Genomic DNA, 17,963 nt, shown 5'->3' on the forward strand with positions numbered 1-17,963 from the left:
ATTTTGAAGGCGAAGGGAACTGAACTGACTTAGGAAAATGTGAAGAAAGATGCTAGAAAAAACGAAAGTGGTTATCTAGGATAATTTTTCTTCTCCAAAGCAATGCAGAAGGAAAGGGAAAGTGTAGCTTCACAATTTCAATGTGTAATGTAACACAACAACCAAGACTGCAATTAGCACTGACCTAGAAGGGACTGGTGATGCTGAGGGGCTGAGGTTGCCTGGACTGTCTTTGAAGGGAACCCTCCCCATTCACTCATCCCACAGATGCATTGACCGTCGACTCTCATCTGTGAATTAACACCGTTCAGTGTTTCCCGGTTTTCTCTCACATGACTTCATCGTTGGCTTACATAGGCCCGACCACAGGCACCTAGACACATTCCCATTCAATTGTAATCCTCCTTGGCTCGGTGTTCCAGCCTGTGGTGATCTTGAATCCCGGCTCTGTCATCCAGAGCTCTCCCTTCCAACTTTGTGTCATCCACTGAGAATCTGAGAAGTGTGTGATCTGTACTTCTATTACAAACATTGATACACACGTGGAGTGGGGTAGCATTCAAACATGCAGGGTTCCCTGCACCATCTCCCTCCCGTCCTGACACAGATTCTCTAACAAGCTGTCTTTTGGTGGCATTCTGTTGACTTGGCTGGGTATCTTCACCTCTTCCAAATGATCATAAAAGATCTTGTCAAATACTTAGATGAGATCCAAGTGCACCATGCCTACTTCATTTCCCTCATTAAGCTGGCATACATAATGCTGGCAGCGGAATAATAGGAGGAGATCGACAAAACTTGTTTTTAGCACACCAGTGCCAAGTGGCATGATTCTGCTTTCCAAGTGCTTATAAAACAACACCCTTCATTGACAGCTACTCATAGTTGCATGCGACCAACAGCAAGCTCGCTGCCACGCATCTGGAGATTGTCCCTCTTTCCACAAAGCAGACTTATGCGTGTCTTTTTACAAGTCTGGATGTCTTCATTTCCTTGATTCTGCAGAGATATACATGGACCGTCCATTTCCCTTAGTCTAGAGATCAACTCTGCAACTTTCTCAGTATCTTTTCTTTTGAAAAAGTCTTTTCCTTTCCGTGGAGTGCCTGAAGCACTAGTGAGACATGAGAATACTATGTCTCGGTCTGTGGAATAGAATGGAATAGAAGTCTCTAGAGAGCGTATGGTCTATATTTGCTGTCTCTTTCGATGGGACCAGTATCCTGCTGTATAGATGCATGAGTTTAGTCTGGAATAATAACTGCATAGAGTTCCCCTCACTGGAGATTTCTGAGGAATCAACTCCTAAGCAATCTTCCTTCTCTCCATGCATGCTGTTTAACTCTGGCATTACTATTCCCACAGACCTGAGTGAAAACTCTACCAGCCGCTGAAAATGGACTTACCCACTTGCCCAAACCTGGGTAGTCATGTTCTGGATCAAAAAGGTGCTGGTCTAACTGGAATTCTCGGCTGAACTCTGCAGTGTCAGGGGCGTTTTCTAGACATCCGTCATCTGCTGTAGACAAAGGTTTTTAAGAAATGGTCATAGCATCTGTTGTTATTCTAAATGATAACCTATCAAACACATCTGGGCACACAAGGGTCATAGTCTGTTCATATCAGATACTCTAAGTCACATTTCCTCTGGATTCAATCCCCCCTGGTGGATGAGACTGCTTCAGGAGCAAAGACCTATCAGGTGTACTTCAAACCTACTTCCCTTTTCTCCTTGGCACATAGCAAAGCTGATTTCTCAGCCGTTCTTTCTGATAATGTGGAATCATATGCCTGACTGAGCCAATATCATGTAGGCAGAAGTTATGTAGTCCACCTTCAGGCCTGTCCCCAAAACTTTTTTATTATGATCCACTTCCCCAACTCTACCCCATCTGCCAGTATGGGGTACTGCCAGCCAGGGCAACTGGGGGCATCAAAGTGAAGACAGCAAAACAATGTACCTCTGTCATTCCCTCACCTCCCTGTGATAGGACTGCATATAAGTAAAACTCAAGTTTCTATTGTGAAGAACCACAAGACCAGTAGTTCTCAACCTGTGGGTCACAACCCCTTTGAGGCTCAATGACCCTTTCATAAGGGTCACCTAAGACCATCGGAAAACACGAATTTTTATATTACAATTTATAACAGAACAAAACTGCAGTTATGAAGCAGCAATGAAAATAATTGTTAGGGGTCAGCACAACAGGGTCACAGCATTGGGAAGACTGCCAGTCTTCCCAGACTACTACTACTAGAATGTAAGAACCACTACTCTAGAATGTTTCATTTGCTTCACCATCAAGTGTTTCCTTAAGCAATATGTTTCCATCCATGAGTCTCTCTTTCTCTTGAATGCTGTCTTTAGGAACCATTCCAGTATCTTTAGACAGGTCTGGGTGTTGTGTATTACAGCAGCAGGGAGACAGATCAAAACTTAAGAATCAAATCTCAGAACACAAAGGACTATACCATAAGTTTAGCTTCTTAAAGTTAACCCAGCTTCTCCATTTCTGTTTATTTACCTATTTAACTAGGTAAATCAGATATTTGCCCTAAGAGAGGAAAATGTCCATGCATGATACCTTTGGTACATGGTAAGTTTACAGTATGTTTAAGGCCCATCTCTGCCACCTCCCTTTAAATGAAAGTTTATTCCAAGATATCTGTTTTGTTGTTGTTGTTGTTGTTGTTTAGTTTTGCTTTTGTTTTGATTGCTCTCACCAAGAGCCTGCTCTGTAGTTCAGACTGTGCTCAAACTCATAATCCTCTTGTCAATGGCTTCTGAGGGAGGGCTAGGATTACAGAAATAAGCCATGGTGCCCAACTGTGGTGGCTCACTGAAGTATGCATCATGTTTTCCATTCAACCGAAAAAGGTAGGTTATCTTTCCTAGCTTCTGTTTTTCTATAAGATCTATAATCGCTAGGTATGATCCCCTAAAAGTGAGTTTTGAATACTTCCTGCTTCGATGTATTTTAGACGACATTTTTTAAAAGGGGAGAAATAGGGGCAGGACATGCATCTCAGTGGTTGAGTTCCAGCTTAGCATATGTGAGAGCCTAGGTTCAAGTCCCAGCATCATAAAATGAGGTGGAAAATCAGAGGGGGGAAACAAAGGATGCAAGTATTTGTACAAGATTGGGATAGGAAAGAAGGTCCCCAATTCAAAGGTCTTGGCGCTGTGTATTACAAAGGGATAATGACCTGTCAAAGTCAAGAATGAGAGATCTATTTGCAACTAGCAGGGCTGTCTAGCTCTTAGGACTAAACTAAAGTCTTTAGAATGCAGTATGGCAGTCCTGAGCCCCAGGGGGCTAGTGCAGAAGTTATTGGTCTTCCAAACGACTCCCATTGTGACTCCCCACTTCACACTGAGCTATTTCTAATGCCTTCATTATGTGGGAGAGGGATAGCAAGCAAAGTGGTCCAAATGCAGCATCTTTGCAACATTTTGGTGATAATTTCTCAAGTACCTTTAAGTGGACTGAGATCAAGCTGTGGAGATGAAGCCCGTCTGAGATGCCTGAGATTTTAGGGGACTGAAAACATGTTCTAAAAGTAACTTTCTAACCCTGTGGCCATGTCAGATCGAGGAGCTTCACTGATCTGCACAGGGTGATGATTCAGATGAGAGCATGCCAGGGCAGAGGCAAGTCAAGGGTCCATTCTTGGACCATTCAACTGTGCTGTGCTGCATCATGCATGATAAGGTGGTCTCAAAAGTCCTCCCTAACAGTAGCTAAATTTAGCAAGTGATTCTTTTTTCTTAGATTGCCTGTTAAGGCACAAAAGCAGTGTGGAGTAAGTATGTTAGCTTCATAGAATGATAGTAAAGGCAAAAGCAGAATCTGAGGCCGAGTCTAGCACTGGGATCTCATCTACCTCTGTCAGTTTACTCTGCTTTCTGCTCCCAGAGTCAAGGACATACAAAGTACTATGTCACCACAGGTCTTGCTCAGAAAAACCTGCAACTCACATTGTACATTTCTTTCAGGCATTGAGTGTGTTGTATTTTTATAGATGACGAGACACAAGCCTAAAGAAGTGAAATCATACTGCACCATTAACCCTAGAAATCAGATCTCTTGGCTCGAGCTCTGGGTCTCTTTCCTTTGTTTTCTCATAGAAGATTTCAGACTTCAGTGTGCTCCTGGGCTGCTCACTACACAGATGGCTGGGACCCAGGTATAACATTTCTGATTCAGTAAGTCTGATTCAGTGTAAGGATCCGCATGTTGAGTTTATGTTACGTTCCAGGCTACGCTGCTGCTGCTGGCTCAGGGACCTCACTTTAAGAACCTCTGTGCTATCTTATCAACTTTTCCAGACTCCCACACTCTGAGCTAGTCTATCACTCTTCCCATCCAAAACCCTACAAGCAAGTCAAAGGTGACTGATGGGTTTGATGCCAGCCAGTGACTCAAGATTTCCTGTCATCCAGGGCCAGCCTCTCCATACTGGCTTGGTCATATCCAAGTCCCATGTTGCTCCACCCAACATGGGAGCTCTGTGCTTCAGGGAAGAGAGAGGCCTCACCCTAATAAAAAGAGGAACATTCTTCAGAGAGCGCTCACACTGTAGCTGGGGTCAGAATTTCCAATTACCTCTCATTATAACCCAAGGCCACGTTCCTTACCAGTTTTCCCAAGAGGACAGGGATTTGGAGGGTCTGGGTAGCCTTGGTCCTCACTGAAGTCCTTAGGAATATTGTCGCCAGTCAACTCTGCCACGATGTTGGGGATGTTGCCGAAAGGACCCAGATGCTGAAGACCCTCGTGAGCTCCCCCTGCAGCATGGGAGGAAGCATCTTTAAATTGGCATCTACTCAGCAGACAAAGCACTGTGCTCACTCAGTAAGCAAGGGAAGCATAGGAAACAGGTCCTGCCTTCTTGGGGTTTGGACTTTTAACTGCAGAGATGGACACACACTGTGCATCAGTCATTTCCTTAGAATGCGAACTGTGTATGGCATGCATAGAAATGCTAAGACGCCATTATGGAACTTGGAGATGAGACAGGTCCATGGATAGAACTGTGTTTCTGGATGCTCACAAAGGTCAGCAGGACTCTGAATGCTCATGTAGGTGAGAAGGACTCTGGAAATTGGGTATGGACTCAGGTGGGAATGAGGGACACACAGGGAGCAACAGACACAGAGGTCTAATAGAAGGAAGGAATATAACGGGGGTGGGGGGATTAAAGAAAAAACTCACTAACATCAGCTTAAGAACTCAAAATTTGACTGTTCCAACTGTTCTCTTCTGGGTATTATTTTTCTGCATAAATCTTTACAGGGTCTGGAATAATCACCTGCTGTTCTTCTAGAGCACCCAAGTTTGGTTCTCAGCCCCCACAATCAGCAGTGTCAACTGCCTGAGGCGTTAGTGGGTACCCACACTCATGTACACATCTACACACAAAAATGTAGATACCATATGACTTTATATCATATTAAATCACAAGAACCTTTCCATTTGTCTGCCTGTGCTCCATTTCGGTACTTAAGAGGGATAACGTTGTTTTACATCCAATCAGTGTACCATGACACATTAACTATTCTCTATTGTGAGACACTTAGCATTTCCCAGTTTATTTTAGGTCTTTAATTTCTTCCATATTTTGGATTAATTTTCTTCAGGAGAAGTTCCCAGAAGCAAGTCAAATTACTAGGTCAAAGGCTATAAACATTTTTACGGCTCATGATATTGTACTGCCAAGTGTTTTCCAAAAAGGGGGTACTAATTTAAATATCACTAAAACATGAAAGCACCACTTTTACAACGTCCTCGCTAGCATTGGGTTTCATAAAAATAAAATTTCATATTTTTCTTGTTCATTTAAATAGATTTGACTGCCAAATCAATCAAATAATCTTCCATATGTTTGTTTACTGGTTTTCTTTTCCTTTCATGACTTGTCTGTTTATGCTTCTAGAATTACAATGTTTCTCTTATCAATTTGTACAAACATTTCATTTAATAAAGATATCAGGCCTTCGTCTGTCACATTCTCTACAAACATTTCCCAACATTGTCCGACTTTGCATTCTGGTTGCTATTAGAATATTCTGCTAGCATAAGTTTTTAATATTTGCATAGTCCGTGTTGTTTTTAACTCTCCTTTGCGATCTCTTTTTATCTGTCTAGACTTGTAAAACCATTGCCTCTTCAGACTTACGATCAACATTTGGATATTTCCTTTAGTTTGCTTTAAAAAAAAAATCAACCCTTGAATCCATGATTTATTTTACTGTACTTAAAATAGATAAGCTGTCATCCAATCTGCCTGGCATGCGTGAATGCCATGCATGAATCAGAAGTTCCCATGCATACCATGTTTCACTGTACCTACACCTACTGTGTACCTACACCTACCATGTACAACTTCACTCGTACCACCAACATTTTACAAGGTCAAGAAGCTTCCTTTTTCCAAACCCTTTCTTAGGAAGACTTTATACTTTTCAACTCTACTGGGCAACTGGTGTTCTTCCCTCATAGCTGCATTAATTTACAATGGGTGCTCATAGATGTCCATGTGGGGGGTGCTCTATTCTAAATCAAAGAATTAATTGTTGCATATGAAACTACAGTCAAATCTGGGGAATACGGCCTCATCCTTCCATGTCCATGAGAAGCATGACCTTCTCATCTGGCCACTTTACCTAAGTCCAACAGACAAAGCTATCTTGTCCTCTGTGACTTCATTGGTTTAGTCTTTTTGGCCAAACCTGTTCTTCTTTGGATAGGCACATTGTTTTCTTTGGGGCTGTAAATATCTCCAAGCAGGATCGTCATGGGGATAGCTTGGTATCTTTCTGAGGTGTTTTTCCATCACTGTCTCTGTTATGTTTGATTAAAGTTCAAATCCAGACATCACCAACATGCAGCATTACTTTGTTTATGCCTATATTGTATATCATTTCTCTGCAATTCAAGTGGATATCTACAGAATTTATATATTTGAAAAAATGTTTGGGGATGGAGAAATGGCTCAATGGTTAAGATAGCTCTTCCAGAGGACCCTGGTTCGATTATCAGCACCCGCACAATGGCTCACAACCATTTGTAACTCCAGTACTAGAGTATCTAAAACCCTCTTCTCACTTCTATAGGCACTGCATGTGCATTGCATACAAACATACATGCAGGCAGAACACCCACATGTATACAGTAAAACTTTAAACACTTTTGTGGGGCACTAGTAGTACACGCTTTTAATCTCAGTGTTTGGGAGGCAGAGGCAGACAGATATTTGAATCTGAGATCAACTTGTTGAATACAGTGAGTTCCAGGACAGCCTACATAGAGAAATTCTGTCTTGAAAACAGACAGATCAAAAAGAAAAAAAAAGAAAAAAGAAAAGAAAAGTATTTCTATTGTGGACCACTATAACTACGAAAACATCTAAAATAAGGTATTTTGTGTGACTTATAAGCAAATATAGCCAATATTCAATATTATGATCTTCTTTCATATTCTTATTCATATTTTATCATAATCTATATTAAAATATATGCTAAATATACAGTGCTACATGTTAAAGATCTACTATGACTAATATATACTGGTCAGTCTCTTATTGTTTTCATGTCATCACTCCGATGCTGTGTTAGTTGATGTGTCCGAGGGAATAAATTCTTCATTTTAATTCTGCTGGTAATTGACTGTCGAAATTAATTTGTAAATCATGCTTTGGTTTGTAATTCTGTTCTTAGCTCGCTACTCTCATTCCACTGAGAGGCAGAATTTGGTCTGCCTTTATTTTTAACCATTCTGGATCTTAGTAGTTATCCAAGTCACACGGTAGTAGCTGCTCTCAGAAGTGCTCTGGGGATATATGCTTATTTTTCCAAATTAACCTCCAACTGCAAAGGTTAAACCAATGGATCAGTGCATTTGGTACTGGTACACTTGGAGCTTAGTATGATCTTGGCAGTGTAGTCACCCGCATGCCTGTTACAGGGCATGCTCTCTGGTGTGTCAATACATGTCTCTGCTTTTGAAAGCACCCTGGAATTAAGCGCCAGGAATTAGCCAACTTGGCTCAGAGGGAGTGCATGTTTTAATGCTCCATTAGTAATTAATGAAGGAAGCAAACACAGTTTCCCTTATGGAAAGCCTGCCAGAGCTCTATTTACCTCTGTGCACGGTGCCATTTAAATGAATGTAGCACTTGTTAGGTAGCAGCAGATGTTTACAACTAGGTAGATATGTTAAAACACAAACTCTTTTCAAATCATACTTAATGACATTGAGTCCAGATGCACGCACTGAGGCAGGTACTGTAGGGGCCTCGTAGATGTCAAAGATGCTGACCTGTGCACATCTAGAAAATAGTGGCGTATGCAACCAAATGTTACCTTTCTGATTCATTATATTGTTTAGAATAGGTCTGTTACATCACATGCTATACTAGCCAACATGCTGTGATACTGTAGTTTCTGCTTGGTCCACTTACCTCAGCCTCCTTAACTCACATCAGCCAAATGTATTTAAAAGTCATTATTCAATCAACTTAAAATCTCTATTAAACATATTCTATATATCAACACTTAGACAAAATATCTAAAATCTATCAAGATTGAGCATTGGAGGGTGTGGTAGTTTGAATAGAAAGGCCCCCCAATAGGCTCATGGATTGAGACTCAAATTCTTGGTCACCAGGGAGTGGCATTATTTGAATAGATTAGGAGGTGTAGCATTGCTAAAGAAAGCATGTCCCTGGAGGTGGGTTTTGAAGTTTTCAAAACCCCAAGCCAGACTCAGTGGCGCTCTTTTCCTGATGTCTGCATCTGGATGTAGAACTCCCAACTATGTCTCCAACACCATGTCTGCCTGCTTCCCTCCATGGCGATACTGGACTGAACCTCTGAAACTGTAAGCCATCCCCAATTAAATGTTTTCTTCTGTAAGAGTTGCTATGGCCATGGTGTCTCCCCCCATGCTGAGGCTGTCTGTGGAGCCATGAGGCTGGGCATCAGGGCTAAGCAATAGAGGAGAATTGTGGTGGGGAAGCCTGGTGCCAAGGAGCTAACAGAATGTTACCATTTAAATGATTTTGGCTAGGTATCAGTATGCAAAAAGTGAAGTTATAAAAACTAAATACCAATAAATCCCTAAATTTTATCTAGCCTTGATTGGGTATGGGCTTTCTGGTGCATTGAATGAATTCCAAGCTTTTTATAGGGTAAATCTATAGTATTACACAGTATTCTAAAGTCATCTGAGTCTCCATGAGCCAAATCCCAAGTGAGGCTTCCAACTGTGGTGTTGCATCTCTCTTTGTTAGAGAAGATGAATCTCCCCACAGTATCCAGATGACTGAAACATCCGTATTAAGGTCGACAATCATTTTTTCTAATCATTCAAAGAAAACGTTGGACATCTAAATCTTACCTTGAGAATGTGGTTTGGCTTCTTTATAATAATCTTGGATTATCACTGTTGACATCAATGACTACAGAGCCACATGGTGTTCTCTACTCTAAAGGACGCAAGAAAACTCTGTTAAATAGTCCCAGCTGGTTTTTTAAGTCCTTGTTTCATCCCTTCTTGGAAGCTGTTAATTCCAGCCATATCACACCCTTTTATAGTGATTACATGATTAAAATTAAAGTGAGCTTGGGCATTAAAGCCCCTGTCCCTGCTTTTCCTTACCAGGGCTGCACTCAGGTGTTTGGTCAAATGCAGATTTTCATGCAGTAGACAAAGAGGTGGGGCCTAAGTTTGTGTATCTCCGTCTCCCAGGCTAATGCTCTTGTCAATGGGTTTTCAGTGGCAAAACTTAAAATATGACAGCCACATGTTTTAGAACAGTGAATAAAGTAAGATTAAGTTAGCTCTGAGAGCACCCTAGGGTGTTACTCCTGCTTCCTGGAATTTAGTGTTCCCATTGTGGCTATGGGAAAGTGTTTGCAAAGTCACTCGAGGTTTGGAACTAAGGGAACTGCAGTTGTGGTGACATCTTTTGATTTCAAGCTGTACTCTGGGTAGAGAGGCACTCTCTCGTTTTCACAGGAAAGCCCTTCTGGCCCCACTTCTCATTCCAACGAGTCCTATAGAATTGCCAGTAAAGCATGTCCCTTGCTGGTAAAGTTCCCTGGACGTGGTGATGTCTTTTAGAGAGCTTATCTCATCACACCAAGACACAACCATATGGAACCATCATCGTAGAGACCAATGGTGGTCAGAAACAGGAACAACTAAAGACAGGGCCTGGTCTCCTCTCTTTCCCTCATCACTCTCCCATGTTTGGGTCACACATGATTCAACAGCTTCAAAGCACTTTTCTACCCTGTGGAGCTCTAGTGAGGTCCTTAGGACAAGGGTTACTTCTCGTAAGAAAATTCTGGAATATGGGTACTCTGCCAACATGGTTTCTACTCTGAAAGACATCAGAAGCATGCCATAGGGCCTGGTGCAGCCCACGAACACTCTCTTCAGTGGCTTTCCTTTTTTTTTCCTGCTAAGATTAGCTTCAGTTCTGGTGCAGCAGTGGCAGAATGACCTGTCAGGATAACTGGTATCGTTGGTAGTTTCTATCTAGCCTCAGGGGAGGAGGGTCAAATACATCAGTGACCAGGGGTTTGGCTTCCCACTGTGGAGGCAAGGTACCAGCAGAAACACTCTGAGATGGGAAGCCAGCCTCTGTCCTCACTCCTGAAGTTCCTTCGTGTCTGATTGCCGCCTCATGCCAGAAGACTCAGTGTGTCCAGACGGATCCCTGCCCAGCAGACTTTGCCTCACAATTTGGTAACACCCTGACAAGCTTGCAGCCAGCAGAGCTCCATCAGTGCCCCTCGCCCCATGCTGAGGCTGTCTGTGGAGCCATGAGGTTGGGCATCAATGCTAAGCAATAAAGGAGAATTGTGGCGGGGCAGCCTGGTGCCAAGGAGCTAGTCACCCAACTCATAAAAGGGGAGTTCGTGAGGAAAGTCTGGCAGGGAGAGGGCATAGACTCTTCAATACAAGCCATTCAGTGGAAGGGAAGGGATCCAGCAGTTTTCACTTATGTTGCCACAAGCTGCAGACACTAAAAATACACTTCAGTCCCATCTTGGGTTCCTCCAGTGTCTCCATCCATCACTTAGGAAGCCACCACCCGCTTTCTTTTGTCAATCACCGTCTAGGAGAGTAGAGCAGCCACAAAACTGTTCTAAAGGGGGCCTGGCTTCATCTTCTTGTTCTTGCCCCAACCCCACTCCCTTCAGACACTTCAGAGAAAGCTGAGGTGCAAGAGAGACTTTATCTATAGAAATTCGAAATGAAGTGAGGAAAGAAACAGAGGCTCTCATCCTGCAGGCAAGACGGAGAGAAGTGAAGTAACAGAGGCATCTGAGTCCTCGTTTTAAAAGCCACAGAGCAGGGGTGGAAAGTGAGGAGGAGGCTGGACACAGTCCATGTGTAGCATTAGGGAGCATAGGAAGCACTAGGGCCCTGGGAAGAGCTGTGTTTGAGGGGTTGAACTCTGAGGGGTTCACTCAGTCTCCTTTGCTCTGAGCGTTTCGGGATTTTGTCCCTGACATGATAGACACACACACACACACACACACACACACACACACACACACACACCACACACATACACACACACATACACACACACACACCACACACATACACACACACACCACACATACACACACACACACACACACACACACACCACACACCATGATTTCTTCTGAGAAACAAATGGTCTAGCAGTCAGGCATATTTATGAAAAGCCACTATTTTCTTTAGCTAGGGAGTCATAGACAACAGAACTCCTGTTATAGGAAGAACCATTATCGATTCCTGATGTTTGGGACTGGATTCAAGCACACCTGCTACCATGGCGTGCCATTCCTTAATCTCCCAGTTGGGTCTGAGATTCCTCCGGTCTAACGCAGGAATGAGATGTGTGTAGGGGAATCAAACCAGACACTGTGTACTACACAAAACGCCCACCTTAGTGCCTGGACACTACTAAGCACTCAACACATATCAGGTGCTTGTTTCACTATGCAGCTCTTTCCTAACAGCGCAACTCACAGAGCCACAATCAATATCCTACATGTCTTTCATTCCAAAGACCACAGTCCTGCATTTGAGGTTTTAAGCGAATGTGCAAAACAATTGACACATATTTGATAATATCTATAAGCCCCTACCAGTTAAAACTAGTTAAATATATACTAAGCTCATTTTTCTCTTTGATCTCAGAGCAGTCTTTCCCAAACCCACTCACACCACCACTCTCAAGGAACATCTACTTAAATGGGACAAAAGATGTCGTGGACGAGCATCTGATGTAACTGCCCACTTGATACGGCAGACCATGAGAACATGGTGGAAGACAGACGTGCTTCCAGCACGAGGAAATAAGCATTTCACCCTTCACTCTTCAACATGGATGGTGCGGAGTCCGTCTCCTATAATGAAGGATGTTTAAAATAGACAAGGCTTATATTGCAACAACTACATTCCTTACTCATGACATGTGACCCCAAAGCACAGAGCACTTAGTAAATGGGGAAAACCAAGGAATGATTTTATCTCTGCCCTCTTGGCTTCTCTTCGCTTTGCCACGGGGCGGGGGCTGGCCTAGGCGGTTTGCTTACTCTTCTTGAACCCCGCCCCCAGGTTTTCACCTGGCCTTTCACAGGATCAGCTCCACAAGCCAGCATAGAGAGATCTGCACTGGGTGAGTCTGGCAGATCCAGGAGTGAAACTGGTTATTCAGATGCTTTGGATTGAAAGGCATTTGCTTTCATTCCTCTTCTTTCTTCTGTCTTCTCCTCCTCTTGCTAGGATCTAAAACCCTAGGGCTCCTTCGAGACCAGAGGCTGCAAGAGCTACTCGAGCACGCGAGCAGCAAAGGCAGAGCTGTGGTACAGGGACACTGCATTCATAGGCTCCACATCTCCATGTGGTCCCAATTTAGGATCCCGGGCAAAGCTGTTTATTTTAGGAAAGCTTTTTAGTTCACTTTTAAGGTATTTTGCTTAGACACTGCTTGCTTTTCAAAAGAAGAAAATGTTTGTTTTGGCTGTTTACTCAATTGCCAAAGTTCAAATTTTACTCTAAGAATTTAATTTTCGTGAAGCCATCGTGAGACTTGCCTCTCTCTCTCTCCGTACATACAAAATGCAAAGAATTAAACAGAATAATAAGGACATGAGACAATTTCTAGGAGACTTAAGATCTGACAGGTTTGAGAAAAGCCATTCTGAGTAAGTAATTTGCCGAAGTGCTTATACCTTCTTCATATCACTTTTATTTGCTGTCTGAAATAAAGGATCAACTCATTGAATTATATAGAGGCCAAGCACACTTTTATACTGAGATTTAAAAAAAAGGCCCATTTTTGATGCTTTAAAAACTTTAATTCTGATTCCGTGTGAAATTATATGGCCCACCAGAGTGGAAGCCATGTTAACATATCAGCAGTACTTGAAAATAAAGTGGCACATGGCTTGTGGAGTGGTTGGGGTTAGGTGAGGACACAGGAAACATTAGGAAAGAGACCGTGTTAACGCCAGTGGTCCAGCATCCGCTTCTACCTGCGTTGCACTTTGCTTTCTGAAGCTGCACTCATCACAACATCCTTTCCCCAAAGCTGTTTTGTCCCCCAGGCCTATGCACCATCTCACAATAAGGAGCAGTGATTCAACTGTAACCCGTCATGTAACATATCCATATCTTAAAAGACCTCTAAGGCAGTTTGATCTCGGAGCACTGATAGACCAACAGGACCTCCAAGCCCCCTGGTTTACAGCTAATGGATCAGTTGAAGTTGTGACACGGTCTTGTGTATGGAGAGTAGTGTACAAAGCCAATTTGAGAATGGTAGATAGTCAGAAAGCAAGGTAAGCAGGGGCAGAGGCCAAACTAGGTCCTGGGAAACAGTTCAGAAACTCCTAATCAGAGAGGATCACACTCTGAGGAGAAGGTTAAAACTTCAACAAATAAAGAGCCACAGAAGCCACAGGAAAAGGGAATGATGAGGGTGGGTGGACACAGGGCTCCAGGTAAGTGGGTGACCCTCTGCCCCAGACCCAAAGTTCTTCAGTGGTGTCTACCCAGGGTCCGCTTTCCAGTTATCCGGGACCTAAGGGAAACAGGCCGCAGGAGCACATGGTCAAAACATAGAGTAAACAGTAAAAACATAGAGTGGACATGAGAGGGCACAGGCCCCAGTTCTGTTATACCAGGCCACAGTCTCATCTGCCAGCTACCCTTGGGGTATAAAGCCCATACTAGCATACACATGGGTACACAGAGTGGAGAAATAATCACTCCAAATATCAGCGTCCATCCCTGACCCTCAGCCCTTGTCCTCAGTATAAGACAAGGGCCCTAGTTTGGGTCAAAGAAGGTCTTCAAGTCACGGCAGAGTACTCGACCTTACCAAAGAGTAACCACATTAATTAGCAATCTCTTGTTTCCTCTCTCCACCCAAAGCTGCCGCAGAAAAGTAAGTATCCTTTGTAAATTGCTAACACCAACATTTATTTTGGACAAACAGAACATTCTTTTCTATTTCTGACTTTTACCAGCTATCACCATTTTACAAAACAGTCTGTCCCGAGGAGGGGAGTAGGGAGAGCATGTGATGCGTGTGCTGTGGGGGACGGGGGCTTAAAATAAATCCTCTACCAAGTTTTATTGATGTCTCTCTGCTTGTGGCTTTCCCATCTCCACAAACATTCTCAGCTTCTTCTTTTTGTACCCACATAATCTCTGCCTGGTAACTGTCGTTAGGTATAAAACGACAGCAGCAGGAACAACAGCAACAACAACCACACAAGCAAAAGGACTGGCTTTTTGTCATTTGTCAACTATATGTCAGATACTACAGATGGCACTGGGGTCCAAAGGCATGTGACAGGAAACACATGTGAAAGGTATCACAAAGGTAAGTGGGGAGTATGACAATTCAAGCTATGGAGACCAGAAGAGGGATGATGGCAGGCAGGACAGAGTCAGCAAGGAGCGCTCTCCTTAGAGACAAGGGAAACATCACTTATCTGATCCTTTTGATTTCTCTTTTACCAACGCGTGATAATAATGGGGATTCAAGTTTATAAATCACAGGAGACTTACACTTAGGAGCTTCCTAATCCACCATCCTAACCAAAAGGTTAACTAGGTTACGAAGGAGCATCGACCCCTGTCTGGATAAGTTTCAGTCTCTATATATAGTTTTGGACTAGTATACCGAAACACCCCTGATGGCAATATAATGTAAACCTTATGCATAATTGAAAATTGTTTGATAGCTTCATTTCAGAAAGCAAAAAGAAGCAGGCGAAACTAAATAAATTCACTTTACTCTATTTCAGTCTATCCAAATTGTTGTTATTTCAACATACTGTTGATATAAACGGTCGTTGGGATGTTTAACATTCTCTTTCCACACTATCTTCAGTATATTCTGTGTGGTTTGTACTTAGGGAGTCTGGCAATCCACGTGACCCATCTGGCACCTGCCATAGGGGGCTGGTGACCCATGTGTGTGGAGGCCACACTGCTGTAGGCTCTGAAACGCACAGCCTCTGTAGTCTGACTGCCTGAGTTTGAGTCTTGGCTCCATCAAACTGGCTGTATGACCTCTTGTGTAAAGTGAAGACACTAAAAATACCAGCATTTGCCGGATGGCATCTGGATGAGATAAATTTTTTTTCTTAAGGCTTCTGGCATGAATTCCTGCCAATATTAAATGGTTAATAAAGTTCAATTGTGGTCATCATCTTACAATGCATAGGACATGTGCAACTTACAACCTTATGTAATTCTGGACAAACACTCTCGACCCTTTGAGTCCTAGTCTTCTTCCCTATAAATAAGTAACAACAAAATACTTGTTTATTACATGTCCATTTTGGTTTCCCTTGGACTTGGGTATGGATGAAGAAATAGCTAATGGTGCACTGAGTGAGTGCCTGGGCAGTGGGCACACCGCAGCGGGACAGAGTATCTACGTGGGAGACAGCATCCAGACGGTTCCACTCTGGTTCTTGTGAGCATCTTTTATAGTCTTGCCTACTGGAAAACACCAGGCTGCTGCACAGGGTGTTTGCATCATATGGGGTGTGGTCGAGGTTTTAGATATTTTATTTTTACTGTGAGTATTGACATATGAGTGTGTGTATGTTTGTAACATCTCTGTGGAGACTGTTTCCTTATTCCAAATTCATGTGAGTCTTGAGAATCAAACTCCGGTCTCCTGGCTTGCACGGCAATGTGCTTTTACCTGCCGAGTCACTTCACGGGCCCCTGAAGTGAGTGTTTTTTTAAGGAATAGTCTTGCCTCGTTCCCCACGACCAATTATTATAAGATTCGAAATCTCTATTGGGATTGGCTTTTACTGCTTGTCTATTGAGATGTTTTCTTAATGGCTCATACAGGATTTTGAACAGGAAATGCTCTTAATTAAAACCATGTTTCAAATACCTTTCTGCTGTCCTGTATTGTTCATTTTTTCCCCTTAGGATGGATTTGTTAAACGTTTGAGAATTACTCACTCGTGAAGATGTCTACAACCTGTGATTCAAAACAGGGAGTGATACACCAAGCAATGGGGTTGGCTATGGCATCAGAAATGGACATGCACACCTCAGACCACAGGCTCTGGAGCCCTCCTCGTTGCGCTTCATGGAGGTGTTGTGAAGTCACTGTCACTTTCGAGCTCCCCTGTGCTCACTTCCGAAGAACACTGAATCTGGCCTCCAAGCTGATGCATCTGCAATGGCTAGACACACAGACCCTTGTCAGTTCTCCTCCCTGCCATCCAAGGGCGTTCTGAGGAGAGGAAAATGGCACTGCAGTGTTTACCAAGTGGGGCTCCACTCCACAACTCTGACTGTCCTCTTCATCACAGAAACTCAGCAAACCTAGACCCCACGATAAAAATCAATGAAGCAAATAAAACATTTCTCCAACTATCCAAGTTCTCCTGAGCCTGGACGTATCTCTACTTCTAAGTTGTGTCATTTGGGAAGTGGCAGAAAACAGGGGGAAAACAAAGGGAAAAAGTCTAATGCAGATGTTATTGTTTAAATAGACAGAATGGATGAATGTGTTGTTTTCCAGAATGAGAATACATTTTGTGGGTGTTGGCATAGATTACTGTGGTGTGCATTTGTCCCATTATTTCAGGGACATGAGGCACACTTTGAGGAAAGGCCAACCCTGGTCATGCATCTTCCTTTGGTTCACTTCAAGACAGTGATGTGGATTTAAGGGACTTTTTGTCCAGTGACACAGAACTTCAAAAATTCATGTAAATCTTGGGAATATTCTCACCTCTCAATGCTAAAGGGCTTTATTCATGCTGATCTAACTTCCCTTTGGACAAAGGATTTGGAAGAAGAATGGTTAGGAAAGATTCTCTGAGAACAAACTGAGACAGGGTAACTGGGAAGGACACCAGCCTCGGTCTCTACCCTGGCTTCAGTGCCACACACATCCCGAGTGAGACAGCACTTTCCTGACCGTGCTGCTCTCTTTGGTGTTCCTCACCTGAAACAAGTGTTCAGTACACATCTGTTTCTAGGATTGTCCTCATTCATGAGTGTAGAGGGTTATACAATGCTTCTCAGTGCCATTTCTATAATGAGAAGATCTATCCTATTTTTACAAAGTGCTATCGGTAAACTGACAGGGACCTTGAACGAGGCCCCACACTGCATGTGCTGCTTCAAAGGCCTTGCAGTGATCATTGTTATTTTCCATTTGTACATGAATGGGTGTTTTGACTTCATGCATGTCTATGGGTTATGTGCACGTTTGATGCCTGTGGAGTTCAGAAGAGGGCACTGGGTTCCCTGGAACTGTAGTTAGACACAGTTAGAAGGTGCCATGTGGATGCTGGGAATCCAACCTTGATCCTCTGAAGTAGCAGTCAGTGTTCTTAACTACTGAGCCATCTATCCCAGCCCTTTTGAAATACAAGTTCGAATTGTTTTTCTTAA

At 43.1% G+C, this 17,963-nt stretch overlaps 1 protein-coding gene and 1 long non-coding RNA gene across 3 annotated transcripts in view; one reads left to right on the forward strand and one right to left on the reverse strand.

Moving 5' to 3' along the window:
* The window catches only part of Scg5 (secretogranin V), a 44,338-nt gene that overhangs the window by 10,673 nt on the left and 15,702 nt on the right, over window positions 1–17,963 (reverse strand). The window contains 2 exon segments of one of the 2 annotated variants that reach the window (NM_013175.4): window positions 1,407–1,519; window positions 4,640–4,789. In NM_013175.4, coding sequence (NP_037307.2) covers window positions 1,407–1,519; window positions 4,640–4,789 — 263 coding nt within the window. 2 annotated transcript variants of the gene reach the window in all.
* Window positions 12,640–16,939, forward strand: LOC147995634 (uncharacterized). The gene is made up of 3 exons (XR_015683714.1): window positions 12,640–12,690; window positions 14,751–14,904; window positions 16,482–16,939. It is a non-coding gene; the product is annotated as an uncharacterized LOC147995634 (long non-coding RNA).

The sequence above is a fragment of the Rattus norvegicus genome, chromosome 3 (assembly GCF_021556685.1).
Source record: "Rattus norvegicus strain SHRSP/BbbUtx chromosome 3, alternate assembly SHRSP_T2T, whole genome shotgun sequence".
Classification (NCBI taxonomy): domain Eukaryota; kingdom Metazoa; phylum Chordata; class Mammalia; order Rodentia; family Muridae; genus Rattus; species Rattus norvegicus.